The sequence below is a fragment of the Equus quagga genome, chromosome 2 (genome assembly GCF_021613505.1).
Source record: "Equus quagga isolate Etosha38 chromosome 2, UCLA_HA_Equagga_1.0, whole genome shotgun sequence".
In the NCBI taxonomy this organism is placed as follows: Eukaryota; Metazoa; Chordata; class Mammalia; order Perissodactyla; family Equidae; genus Equus; species Equus quagga.
In genome coordinates this window covers 173,851,134-173,864,884 of record NC_060268.1, presented here as the reverse complement: position 1 = coordinate 173,864,884, position 13,751 = coordinate 173,851,134, and the positions used below count along the sequence as shown (strand labels likewise).

General features: G+C 43.4%; 1 protein-coding gene across 12 annotated transcripts in view; it reads left to right on the top strand.

Annotated features, from left to right (window-relative positions):
- The window catches only part of FGFR2 (fibroblast growth factor receptor 2), a 103,029-nt gene that overhangs the window by 32,734 nt on the left and 56,544 nt on the right, over nucleotides 1–13,751 (top strand). For all 12 annotated transcript variants that reach the window (XM_046654967.1, XM_046654965.1, XM_046654974.1 and 9 more), the window contains one exon: nucleotides 5,169–5,338. In XM_046654967.1, the coding sequence (XP_046510923.1) occupies nucleotides 5,169–5,338 (170 nt within the window). The remainder of the gene's footprint in view (nucleotides 1–5,168; nucleotides 5,339–13,751) is intronic.

Here is a 13,751-nt window from a genome sequence, read left to right as displayed (position 1 = left end):
AAAGGTCCTAATTATAGACTTAAGACAGAGGCCTTAGTGGGGCTTTAGGGAGTTTGTGAGACTTAATCTAGGATCTGAAATAGGCTGTGTTTTTAAAAAATTTTTGCATCAATAAAAATACAGTTGGCAGTCATCAGTGTCCACAACTCACATAAATCTTGAACTTTTGACTTAATTACCATGGGAGAGTTCAAAGGGCAGCCTGGAGCGGTTGAGAGAGCACTGCTCAGGGAGCTGGAGACTTGAGTCTAGCCTCAGCCCGGCCTCTGGCCGTGTGACCTTGATCAAATCACTTAACCTTTCTGGATGACATTGATCACATCAGCCGTTGGGCCAGATGGTCACTGAGGTCCCTTTTGGTACAGTGGTAATATGATGCCATGTTTTTCCTTTAAACCACCAGGCTGTATTCTCTTTTTGGTTTCAGAGAGAGAGGAGACCATAAACCTTAGATGTCAGTATTGGGATATGCAAGTGTTTCTGCTGGGGCAGGCTCAACAGCCTATGTTTTCTCATTAAGTTTAAATTGCAGGGTCAAAATAAATCCTCTAATCCTACCATTTATTGACGGAATCAATATCTGCCTAGCATGTAGGTACCTGGAAAGAATGTTAGGACTGGGAGGGACTTTATCAGAACATTCAGGTTAACGCCCTCATTTTATAGCTCAAGCTTTTATCGATTGTTCCTCTGGCCTGTCCATCCATCCATCCAATTGAGTACCTACTCTGTAGTCGGAAGCCAGCTCAAGCTGTACCGTCCGGGTCTTGTACTCTTGTTGGTCATCAGACATCGAAAGGAATATATTTCAGGACAGAAACACTGTGGTGATGGAAACACACATAAATAACAGAGAGGTGACCCAGAGAAGGAGTGGTGAATCTTCGCTGTGGGATGGAGTTGGTAAAGAAAGGCTATGTTGAGGGAACTTTGAGGGAGGTCTCTGTGGGGTTATAAATCTGTTTAACCAGCCACATCTTAAGAGACTTCTGCTGTATTAAATTAAAATCCTACTTAGCATTACTACTAGTGTGCAATAACTGTTTCAGTGTAGAAAATGATAATGAGTGGGTATACTTAACCTTGATGATGGGATTTTATGTATTTATTTTGGCTAGGTCTTAGTGTTCCTTTAACTTGCTCATTATTTAATGGCGGAGCATTGTTCTTTTGCTACATACACCATCAGAAGATCTCCGAATGCCGGAGCAGAAGGGGCCATCCACACCTGCCATCTCGGTCAACTTGTTTATTCCTGATTTGGTATAATTCATTTTTTATACCATGGGAGGTTTATACCACAACTTCTCCTCTATTAATTGACTTTAAACCCACTCCTCACATGTCTCTAAGATTATGCCAGGGAAGATTTACAGAGTGGATGCCATACACTTCTTTCAAGCGACATGATGTGATCTTGGCTTGCAGATTCATTTTAAAGTTGTTGAGTGAACATCTGCACTGAGCACCTACTGTGTGCAATGGTCATCTCCGCTTTTGTAGATCATTAATGTAAGTGAGTTTCTTCTCCAAATGAAAGTTGTTAATGCTCTTTGCAGCCTTGGAATGAAAGGCTTTCCTAGGTAGAGGAGCTTGTCAGGAGCCTGGTCCTTGTTTCTTGCCAGCTGTGTTGTAGTTCTTGAGGGGCGCTGGCATTTCCATATGTCCAGAATGCAAAAATGGCAGGAAGTATTGAAAACATGAAGAGTTTGCAGAGGACATGAGGCCACTGATGGAGGGAACACAGTACGGCTCTTTCTACAGTGTACAATCTGGTTGGTTGACTCCGTGGATGTGGAACCCACGGATACAGAGGGCTGGCCAAGGGACTTTGAGCAACTGTGGATTTTGGTATCTGTGGGGGTCCTGGAACCAATTCCCATCGGATACCAAGGGAAGACTGTATAATTATTTTTCTAGACTTTCCAGGGTTTTCATGCTTCACATAAAACTAATTTATTTCAGGAAGAGCCATTGTAAAATAGTAAAATAATTCCTCCCCTCCAGCAGCATCCTCATAAAAAAATTCGTGAGCTTGACATCTTAAAGGAAGGCCTAAGTCACCGAAGTATGGTGGTGTCTTGTGTGATGTTAGCACTCACCCAGGGTGGGGTCGAGCAGGGGGTTGAGGGTCGTCCATCACTGTCACACAGGGAACCGCAAAAACTTGGCTCCACGACCCTTTCTGGTGAGTCATGATTTACAGTTATTCAGGAAGAGAATGTTGTGAATTCAGGTTTCAAGAGCTAGCCAGGTAAGTGCTCAGTTTCTACTGTGTTGATTAGACTGGACGAAGCCCCACCCACCTCGGATCTCTGAGACTTTAGATGAGAAGCGTGGTGCCCATACCCTGCCGCATGGCTGTGCATCTGTTTTGCATGAGCAGATTTTATGGGTGCAGTTTTGATGATTGAAATTTCACCCCAGGGAAGTGGCTACCTGCCAGAAATTCCAGCAGAATTCTTCCAACCTTGTTCTTAAATCATTCCTTAGGTGCCAAGACAAAGGTGCTGGATGCCAGTGTGCTCTTGCCACAGACTAGGACCGTGCGGGCCCACGTGGTCTGGGGTGATCCCTGCCTGGGTTGCAGCCTCACTGATGGCTCAGCCCAGTGAGAGAGGAACAGAGCAACATTCCTCCTTCCTTAAGCTAAATCCTACTTTTTGACATTTTAGGGAACATAAAAATCATGACTCATGGTATATAAGCACATATCTGTTGATTTCTTTTATGTAAAAAAGACAAGACATTCCAAAGGATCAGCTAGCCATAATTGATGCTGAGAGAGTTACTGTATTAATATTTAGCTAATTCACATGAATAGGCTATTGTGTTTACTTAAACAAATGACATGAGTACATACACCTGACAGCACGAGGTATGCTTTTCATTTAGGTCAGATTTATAAAACTCTTTCTGTAGCAACGAAGCTCATTATTTATTTTGTGCTCTTAATAGTTTCTTTTTTAGTGGCTGTGGCCGTGGATGGATTTTTCTAAGTAGAAGCTTTTAAAATGAAAGATTATTGAAATTGTTTCAGTATATGCCAGGCCCTGGGAGTCTTGGGATAAATAGGCACCAAGTACTCCCTGGTGAGCCCTCAAAAGAAGAGGTGTGTCTCTGGGCATTTGACATTCAAAGCCTGATGGCTACCAGTTGTCTACTCATTGCCGATGCAACTAGATTGAGAGGGAAGAATGCAGCCACATTCCTTCTCCCTCTGGCCTTTCTCTCTGTGGTGTACCCCACTGACCCGTTTTGCCTCACTTTGCTCTGTCCTGGCATCATGTAGACACCACCTATATCCCACCACCTTGATGCTTACCTAAGCAGAAGGATAAAGAAGCTACAGCGTATCCTGTTAAGAAATCCCAGCTGCACCTTTTCCAGCAGGTTTCAAGAGCAAGAGTGAGGCAGATAGGGGTAGGTGTCTTGGACGTAGTTATTCCAGTTCCTGATTCTGCCGTGGACATCTGGCTGTTAAGTGAAGGGGATCATTACCCCCCAGGAACGAGCTGTGCTAGCTATAGTATAGAGGAGCAGACTTCTAAATCCGTGTCGGAGACAAACCCCTGCCTAGGCCTGTTTTGCTTCTGGTTTGCCGAGTGTGAGTGCTGTTGCTCAGTCTGACTTTCATCAGAAATAAGGAGATAGGAATTGGTCTTCTGGAATTTCAATATTGTAGAATGTTCTAGAATGTTCTAGTCCCCATGGATGGATGCTTTTAAGGGAACACAGGGATTTTGGTTACTTGTTTGCTAAGGCAGAAACATACCAGTGAAAAGTTACTTGCTGTGCTAGATTTCAGAGAAAGTTCTGGGTAGTAATAAAGGAGGGTGGGTACCTTTGGTCCAGGCTGTCTGTCCTGGACCTTTTATAGCTATGCTGTAAATGACGGAGCTGGGATTTTTTATCAGGACACGCTGCATCTTCTTGATCCTTCCGCTCGTGTGAGTGTCAAGGTGGTGGGACATAGGCGATGTCTACATGAGGCCACACACGCATCAGTCTTATAAATCAGAGTGGTTGAGGGTGTGGATTCCCACCCCTTGGAGAAGCTGGTTCTCACTTGCAGTGGGCTGGAGCAGAGTGAACACAGTGGGCTCTGGAACCAAACTGCCTTGGCTCACACTCTGGCTGTGCCTCTTCCTGGCTTCTCATAGTGGTGGGCAGGTTACTTAACTTCTCTGTGCCTCAATTTCTCCATTTATAAGCAGGGAATATAATGGTGCTTTTCTCATCGGATTGCTGTCAGGGTTAATGTGTTAAGTGTATAAGAGTTTTTAAAGCTGTGTTTGGCAAATAAGCAGCACTCAGTCAATAGTGGTCATTAGCCATTATGATCAGGCATGAAGAATTTGCTGCCATGTTCCGGATTGATGCTATGGCTCTTATTTAGATAAAATGTCCTTCACTTGGCAATTTAAAAACTTATCTCTTTTGAGGCTAAAAATCACTAGTATCTATGACTTTGAGAGCCATATAGAGGGCACAACTTTCCATAAAATTTAATTGGTAGCCTCTTAAGTGATCCGCTTAGGCATGTGGTAGAAATATGGCAATAACAATGGAGAGAGAAAAGTTTTTTCCATTTTAAAATTTAAGATATGTTTAGTGATGTGGTTTGCTGGCTTGTCATATAATGTGCTAGGAAATTAGTAATGCCTCCCTGAAATATTTTATCCTATTAGGGTAATAAGTTATATCGTTGATTCCTCTTTAAAGTAAAGCTCCAGTGGATAAGTTCATATGGCCTTTGAGCACTTGTTTGTATGTGTGGTCACTTCATAGGTGTGGCGATCTAAAATGGTATGTTTTGGGAGGACTCAGCTGTTGTTATTGTCTGTGTAGTCACTGTGTATATAAAGTAGCATTTTAAAACATGATTCAACGTGAACTTATATCCTGGCGCTAAGAACAGAGGGAGAAGGTGCCTGAAACACTTTTTGCCTGTTAATGGACGTAATCTAGCAAGCAGTCCATCTCCAGGGACCTTCTGCTAGGCCAGCTGGATTAGACTGCAGAAATTTTTTCCCGATACAAATATTACCAGAGATTTTGAAACTGATGTTTCACATATAAAATAAAATGATCTTACCTGTTAGGACTTTAATAATAGAGATGAAGCGATCCATCTGTATACATTATACTGTTGTTTTCCAAAACAGGAGCACCATACTGGACCAACACAGAAAAGATGGAAAAACGGCTGCATGCCGTCCCCGCAGCCAATACTGTCAAGTTTCGCTGTCCAGCTGGGGGGAATCCAACACCAACTATGAGGTGGCTGAAAAACGGGAAAGAATTTAAGCAGGAGCATCGCATCGGAGGATATAAGGTAGAATTAAGCTTTTGAAATAATCCGTTTCTTAAATTTTTATTCGTTTTTTTAAGTAGTCAAAAGTTAGCAGGAACTAGAAGGAATATTTCTTTTAAAATGGGTAATTACCATAATGGATCATTCCATGTTTGATGTTTTAAAAAAGTTATCCTGGACTTGCATGTAATTTTCAAGTACAATCCCCATTTGCATTGTTCTTTATACGAGGAGAGTTTAATACCAGAAGGGTCGAAAGTTGAAAGTCTGTTTTCTATATGCTTTATAGTCTGTAAAACTGGAATTGGAGCAGCATTTGAGAAGCGTAAGTACAGTTGCCCTGGTTCAGCAGGATTGTATGAAGAGTGGATGGACGTGGATTAGAGACTCGGGTATGAAATATTACTTATTAAGGGAGAACACTTACGAGATGACAAAGGCAGTCTCCCTGTCCTGCCTCTTTAAGGATTCTGAAGAGCCCGTTACAGACCGTGGTGACATATAGGCTCTTCACTCACGGGGAAGGTTGGAATTGACAGCCGTCTCCCTGAAGATGCCTGTAAATGCCTGTCCCGGCCTTTGTTCAGCCATTTGGCAGACGTTGATTGAGCACCCTCTGTGGCAGGCACCGTCCTAGCCTCTGGAAAACGCATCCCTAGAGGCCCCTCTTCCAGCAGAGAAGGCAGACGGAAGAGCTGGCTATCAGGATGCTGATGTGTGAGGTCAGAGAAGCGTGTTGTCCTGTGGGTGTGCTGCGAGAGACGTTGTTGGCTCTTTGGGAGACTAAGGGTAAGGGACATCAGGAGAGGATTCTGGGCTGAGTTTGAAGGGAGGTGTCTCAGAAAGAGAGAGATGGACTCTCCAAATTATTTAGTGCAGAAAGGGAGAACTTTAAGAATTTAGTATATGAGGAAGACTTGAGGGACCTTGCTGTGAAATTCTTCGGTGCATTTGGAACATGAATGGGTGTATTTGTTACCTACTGCTGCATAACAAGTTACCCCAAGGTGCAGTGGCTTTAAACAACATTTGTGATGTCATAGTTTCCATGGGTTAGGAATCCAGGTGTGGCCTAGCTGGGCCTTGTGTCTCAAGGTCTCTCACAGTGCTGTAATTAAGGTTGCAGTTACAGCTGGGGTCTCATCTGAAGGGTCAACTGAGGAAGGATCTGCTTCCAGACTCACTCATGTGGTTGTTGTCAGGATCCACTTCCTTGCAGGTTGTTGGACTGAGGGCCTCAGGTCCTCACTGGCTGTTGGCCACCCTCGGTTCCTTGCCATGTGGGCCTCTTCATATGGCAGCTCACAGCATGGCGGCTGGCTTTCTGAGGGTGAGGGGACAAGAAGAGCCAGAGAGAGAGTGTGAGGAAGACAGGAGTCACAGCCTATTGTAACCTAATCATGGGAGTGCCAATCCTACCGCTTTTACTATTTTCTGTTATTTAGCAAGTCACTAGGAGGAGATTACCCAAGGGCATGAATGTCAGGAGACCTGGGGATTGCTGGGAGCCATCTGAGAAACATGCCCGTGCGTAAAAGAGAGGATGCTTTGGCTCAGATGCCAGGTCTTTAAGAACCAAATGGGAGAGGATTTCTGGGGGCAGCAGTGAGATCCTGGGAAGGACATTCCTGGGTGCACCTCTCCTGTGTTTAACACGCCAGCATCACTTGAGATGGCACTCGAGCCCCTCCCCTGTCACTGCCGTGCTTCAATGGGCCTTCTCTCCCCATGAGGTGCCCTGGAGCCCTTTCCTGAAATACTGCACACAATTACTCATCTTTAAAAGATTATTTTCTTCTTCAAAAATTTTTGACTTCTTTTCACATTGAAAAATTAATATCTAAAACCCAGAGGATGAAAGGGGAACGCCTATGAGTACATTTCTGAAAGCATGTGTTGGGTAGTTGATGTGTGAAACAGATGTGAGGCACATCTGCTGGAAGGTGGGTGCCTTGGAAGCTGTGGAGGTAGAAGGACTCAGTTGTCTTCCACGACTCCTGCCTGGTGCTGGAAGCAGTAGGCGGAGGGGGTTGGGCTCTTTGTTCTTAGTTCGTTCCTTAGACAGACCAGGTCCAATGAGATTGGAAGGTTGGCTTTTTTTTTTTTTTTAAGAGTGAATAGACAAAGATTTTGTTAGGTGATGCTGCTTGAGAAGGAAGAGTTAAACCACTAAAATGTGTGGCCCCTGGGATTCTTGTAACCACCAAACGCTCTCTGAAAACATAATTGATGCAGTTTCAATGATTTGTTTAAATACAACTTAAGTATAAGGAGGGTGGTTAAAATCCTGGTGGTGAACTAATTTCCTTCCTAAGACAGCCCTGGAAATGAGCACAGAGGTTGCTGAGCCTCCAGGAACTCCTGGTCTCAAAAATCAGTGGGACCAGCATCATGATTACGGCTAAGGAGCTTTTTGCAAATCTGAATTAGTGATTACAGATATGATGGAAGACTAAGGGAGCCTAATGAGAAAATGCTGCTTGATTTTTAACAGGTGCAGTTCAGTTTGAATTACTGATGACAAGATTCCGCTAAATGAAGGCACCTATGTTCTGAAAGCAAAATGAGGAACCTTTGGCCTACCCCCGGGGAGGCACAGATGACCAAAGTGTTTTTGTTGTTTCATGTTTGAGCCATTTCTGGAGTGAAAGAGAAGTGGAATTTGAGTGCGTGGGAACAAAAAATCTAAAATATATTTTGCTTTTTAAAAAAAAGGGCAAAAGGGAGAGTACCACACCTTTGGAATGTGGTACGCAGGCTGGCAGTGACGACGGTGCATTTCTGGCCCTGCTGGGCTTTCTCTGTGGAGAAGAGGCTGTGGAAGTGGCGCTGAGTGGCATGGGGGTGGGGGTGATGGGCCACCCCGTCAAATGCAAAGGTAGTCAACCTGGATTCAGTAAGAGGTTTTCACGACAGTTATGGCATTGGACACTCATTGTGGGGATACCGAAAGCTCGTAGAAATTCCATTGAGCACTAGAGGCTGCTGGGACTTAAAAGGGAAGGACAGATATCTCTTATCTCCTGGGAAAATGTAGTTCCCTAAAGCATAAGCCTCACTAATGATGTGTTAGACCCACCCCAGGTCCCCAGGTGGTGAAGTCACTGGAGGTCAAAGAGGCCATACCAAGCTGTGGGCTTCCCTCCCTGGTCCAAGCTGCCTGGCTGGTATGGGCCTGGTCCGACGCACAGCGCTGTCCCCAGGGCCTGGACAGGGCAGAGTCAAAAGCATGGTCATCCACGCTGGGTTTTCTCTCTGAAGTTTTCTTTGTTGCCTACGTAAACTTTTAAAGACCTGCACCTCTGAATGGACGTTTGACCTGAGGGAACCGTATTGTACAATCTGTAGTTTCCCTTCCTCGGCCTTTCCCCCAAAAGCCAAGAGAGACCCAAGTGACGTGTGGAGGGCCTGGCATCTAAATGTCCCTCTCCTCTGACTCCCGTCCCTTTGCCACTTTAACAAGAAACAAAGTGTCAAGTTTTCCAAGATGTATTTTTCCAGAAAGCAAGACCTGAAAGTTTCCACAAACAAATGCGTTATTTCTGTGATTTATTTTTTTTCTGCATAAATCTCGTTCCATAAACCATGGCTGTGCCCTGGCCGCCCAGCTGTCTCCCTCTTGATGGGTCGGGCACCTTGGCCCCAGCCCACTGCGACACAGCTCGTTCTGAAATGGTATGCATATGGGGCCAGTGAAGGGAGAAGGAGACACACAAAACCAAAACAAAGTCAAAGAGAATTATGAAACAGGACAGAAAGCTCGTTTTAATTAAAATGACCAATAGAGGTATTTAATATTCTACGGTCCAGTCTTATTTATCAAAGAAGTCATGCTGAGCCATCCTTAGGTGATTAAGAGTCAAATTATTGTTTTTCTTAGTATGTGGGAAAGGCCGGCTGGATGTTACTAATTTATTTATGAAGATAAAGCTTGACTTGAAGCATAACCACGTCTCTAATTGTACTTACGCCTGGGCTTTTAACATCAGTCTTCACTGTGGGCGAGTTGTTTAAGCGCTCTCTGCTTCAGTCAGGTCACCTGTCCTTAAAATGATACGATTGGATAGATAATCGGGAATGTCGTGCTCCCTTCCAGCTCTAAAAACTATGACTTAGTAGCCCAACCATAATGCAGCATCAAGCAGTTTTCATCTTAAACAACAGCATGGATTTTTTTTCTTGTAAAGAGGTTCCCTTTAAGGCGAGATAGTTCATGGGGCTCTGAACAGTTATTACAGTTTAATGCAGAAAAATAAGATGACTGAGATAATTAATAGACCACAATTCCCACCTCATTCCTAGGTAATGACTTAGGCATAGAGGGGAGAGTCTTCTTAGAACCATCTTTCATGCCACTTTCTAACTGCATAAGAACCGAGAGAGATCACAGGATAAAGAGCTCCCTTGCTGTGGCCGTGGAGTTGGCGCGAGAGCCCACGGCTCCAGGCGTCCTGGAGGTTCGAATTCCCACGGAGTCTCTTGGCAGAGTGAAGCATTGTAGAGTACGGACTGTTAGTTTCCAAGTACGTTTCAGGTCCAAGAAAAGACAACTTCAAAAACGGTTTTCTTATAATCACGACTGAACTGGTTGTTTTGATGGGTAAGTTAATTAGGTTTACATTTTCTAGGTTACTTAGATGTCATTTTAAAGACGTTTGATTAAATATTATGTTTAACCCCAAAATATGTTTATTTGGAAAAATCAGTACTAATGTACTTAGTCATATATTTATAGTTTGTTGACCTTTTTCTCAGCCAAGACACTTCAGCTTTAATCTCAGAACGAGAGTCTGTGCTGAGGGAGCAGGTATATGTTGGTATCAGCCAACATGTATTGACTGCTCAGTCCCCTGCTCAGCCCGAAGGGGTGGGTGCTGTTATCTTGTCCCTTTCATAGATAAGGCTTGTCACGTGGCTCCTAGGTGGTGTAGCTGCCATTTGGACCCAGGTGGTTTTGCTCCAAAGTTCATCCTCTTATTAAACTGCTGTCTTCACCCGTGGTTCCATGTTTTATAAAAACATCGTTATGATGGAGAAACACAGAGAAAGTGATGGCTTGCCAAGAGCGTGTAAATATCAGCTGGCCCCAGGTGTGCTGTCGAGAGCAAGGTTGGGAGCACGATGCTGTTCTCCCAACTTCGATGACCTGTGTGAGACTTTTTCTTGTGTGTGGTAAAATGGGTATAACATAAAACTTGCCATTTATTTCCCAAACTTTTTCATCACTCAAAACAGAAACTCTCAATCATTTCCCTTTCCTCCTCCCCACAGGTCCTTGTAACCTCTAATCTACTTTCTGTGTCTATGAATTTGCTTGACGTAGGTATCGCATGTAAGTGGTATCATAGGATATTGGTCCTTTTGTATCTGGCTTATATCACTTAATATATCTAAGGTTCATCTGTGTTGTAGCATGAATCAGAACTTCATTCCTATTATGGCTGGATAATATTCCATTATGTGGATATACTGCATTTTTGTCTATCCAGTCATCTGTTGATGGACCCTTGGGCTCTTTCCACCTTTGGGCTCTTGGGAATAATGCTTCTGTGAACATTGGTGTACAAGCATCTCTTTGAGTGCTTGTCTTCAATTCCTTTGGGTACGTACCTAGGAGTGGAATTGCTGGGCCGTATGGTGATAATATGTTTAGCCTTTTGAGGAAGGTCATGAGACTTTTAAAGAGTTAAATTAAAAGGTGGTGGATGCCCTGCTGGCAGTCTGCCCCCAGAGCACCTCTCTGACCACCTTCAGGGAACAGGCACCAAGCGAATGGCTTTGCATTTTGTGATTCGCTTCCTACTTAGAGCTAGAGAGCTCCATTGATTGTTAACTGAGCAGGGGGGAGAGTTTCTGCCACTGGTCCTAGAAGATCAGAGCTCGCCCAGCCCTGTTCTCTGGACACCTCCTGAAAAGCAGACTTCTTGGAGTTTAAGCCTTAAACCGGTGTTGGCCTCCACATCTGTGTGGTGATAAGCAGCAGCAGGGGCCACAGCCCTTCACACAGGTAAGCTCAGTTCCTGCACACACGTCCAGAAGGGATGGTTTGGCGATCCCAGGAATCTGCTGAAGATGGGAATCTGGCATGGGACAGTAAGATTTTATGCATCCTGATGACAACTGGTCAATGTTGAATTGTAGTTTATGGGATGCCTTTATGAATGAAGGCCAGGGGTAAAAGGGATTGCTGTCTTTCTCCATGAATTGCGCCCTGATACTGGTGGAAGGAAGTCTTGGGAGTATTTACTATCACATGGACATAGCATCCATTGTCTTGGCACAGAGTAAAACTTTCCATCCAGCTTTTAGATATTTATTCCGCTTGTTATATAACACCTGGGTATTTGGAAATGTTCAGATTTTTTTGCAAAATGGAGACCAAACATCCAGGTGACAGCCTGGGTCTTTGACCTTTCACCTAGGTGGTTGGGTGTCATCCAAACTAAATCTGCATTCCCACTTGTCACCTGAAGGTAGCTGAGGGTTTAACGTGCACCTCAGAAGATTTAGGTAGCAGAGGAATTCTGAAAAAACCTGTCTGGGCCACCTTTTGTCTTTGCAGTGACAGGGTGTGGAATGTTTGTGGAATCTACTTACTGTATTACAAGTAAGAGAATTTAGGCCATTAGCTTCAATCTGCTTTGTTTCAGTATTGAAATGTTATTTTTAAAAGTCTTTAGTGAACATAGTTTTGAAGCCTCATGCTCTCTCATTCTGTGCCTTGGCAGATGAAAAATAATAATGAATTCCACAAAGATTTGGCCGTGGGCAGGAATGAAAAGAAGGAATTGTGCATGTGTCGGCTGGTGCAGGATTTCTCTTCTCCCTGGCTTTTGTGTCTGGTCTGCCAGCGTTACAGAGGCCAGGGTTCTGCCACAGGGCAGCTGCTCCAAAAGGGAGTCACAGGGAGCTGTTTGGTTTTACTTTTGTGTTGTGTGTGTGTGTGTGATTTCTGTTTAAATTTCAAAAGTGAAAATGAGAAAAGAGTAAACAACATTCATAACCCCACCCCTTAATTATATGAAGTATATTGCTAACCGTGTGGTCTGTTTTCTTTCTGATTTGAGCTGATACAGTCATGCTTATAGATTCAGGCCTATGTGCACCTATAGGGTTGTGCATGTGTGTGTGTATTTTTTACAAAATGGAATCACGAGTATGCCTATTTGTATTCAACCTGCTTTTTTCATTTCTCAATAACTATTAATGGTATCTTAGGCCTGAATGTCAGAACACCTCATTCTCTTTAATGACTGGATGCTATTCTGTTGAAATACTCTATTCATATAGGATGAACTACACGTTATTCATGACTCTCTTTTTCATGGATTCCAGTTTTTTGCTGTCACCAACAGTGCTTGAAGCAATGATCTTGTTATGTGCCTTGAAGTAGTCCTTCTGTTTTCTTTGTAGGCTAGATATCTAGAAGTGGAATTAATTGATTAAAAGGAAAAAAAACGTGTTGCTAATTTTAATAGGTACTACCAAATTATTTTCCTAAAAGGTTTTTCTCAATTTATGTTCCTGTTCTCAGTTTGTCTCTATTTTCCTACACCCTCACCAAATACTCAGTGACATTGATCTTTCTAATTTTTGTTAATCAGCTGGTGAATAACAGTGTCTCATTATTGTTTTAATTTGCATTTCCCTGATCCTTAATGAGGTTAAGCCTCTTTTCATCTGTTTATTGGGTATTTACGTTCCTTCTTCTGGGAAAGCAAAGATGGTTTATGTGCATTTGACCCAACTGGCAGAAAACTTACAGCACGAAAAAGCTGAGGAATTTAGAAAAACATGTTGAAGAGGACATCATACATTTTTGTTGGAAGGATAATTTCTTTAGGTTTACACCGAATCTTGGTGTGGAAACGGAATGTTAAAAAAAAAAAAAAACACGAAAATCTCTGTTCCTGTGTTCCCCATCTTCCTGGAGCTACTGTTTGTAGTTTCTTAGCTTGTCGTTAAGCAACCACTAATTAATGGTGGGATGTCCCCTACCAAAGTGTCAAAAAGTCCCACTGTTGGTGGCTTCTAAGGGCATCCATTTGGAAAATGCCACAGCTCATAAAGTTTGGGATTGGTGGTATGTCCAGGAACCAAATACTGGAGCAGTGGTGTAAAAAAATAAATATTAACAGCACTGCATGGGGCAGTATTGATTGAGTACCAAGGTCTGTAGAAGGGCAGAAACACCTTGTTTGGTAAATGTGTTTCTCGTTGTGAAAGCGTTTTATAAATATTAACTTATTGATATTTGTGGTGCATCTCCAGGAAATAAATATTCAGGGAGCACATGCCCTTGAAAGGGGGATCTTCGTGGAATGCCATAGCCCCAACAGGAGCCTGGAGCTGACCATATGCCCTAGGGTTAAAAACAGCAGTGGTATGCCGAGCTGCATATGCCAAGATTTAATGTCTTGGGCAGAGGCAGATG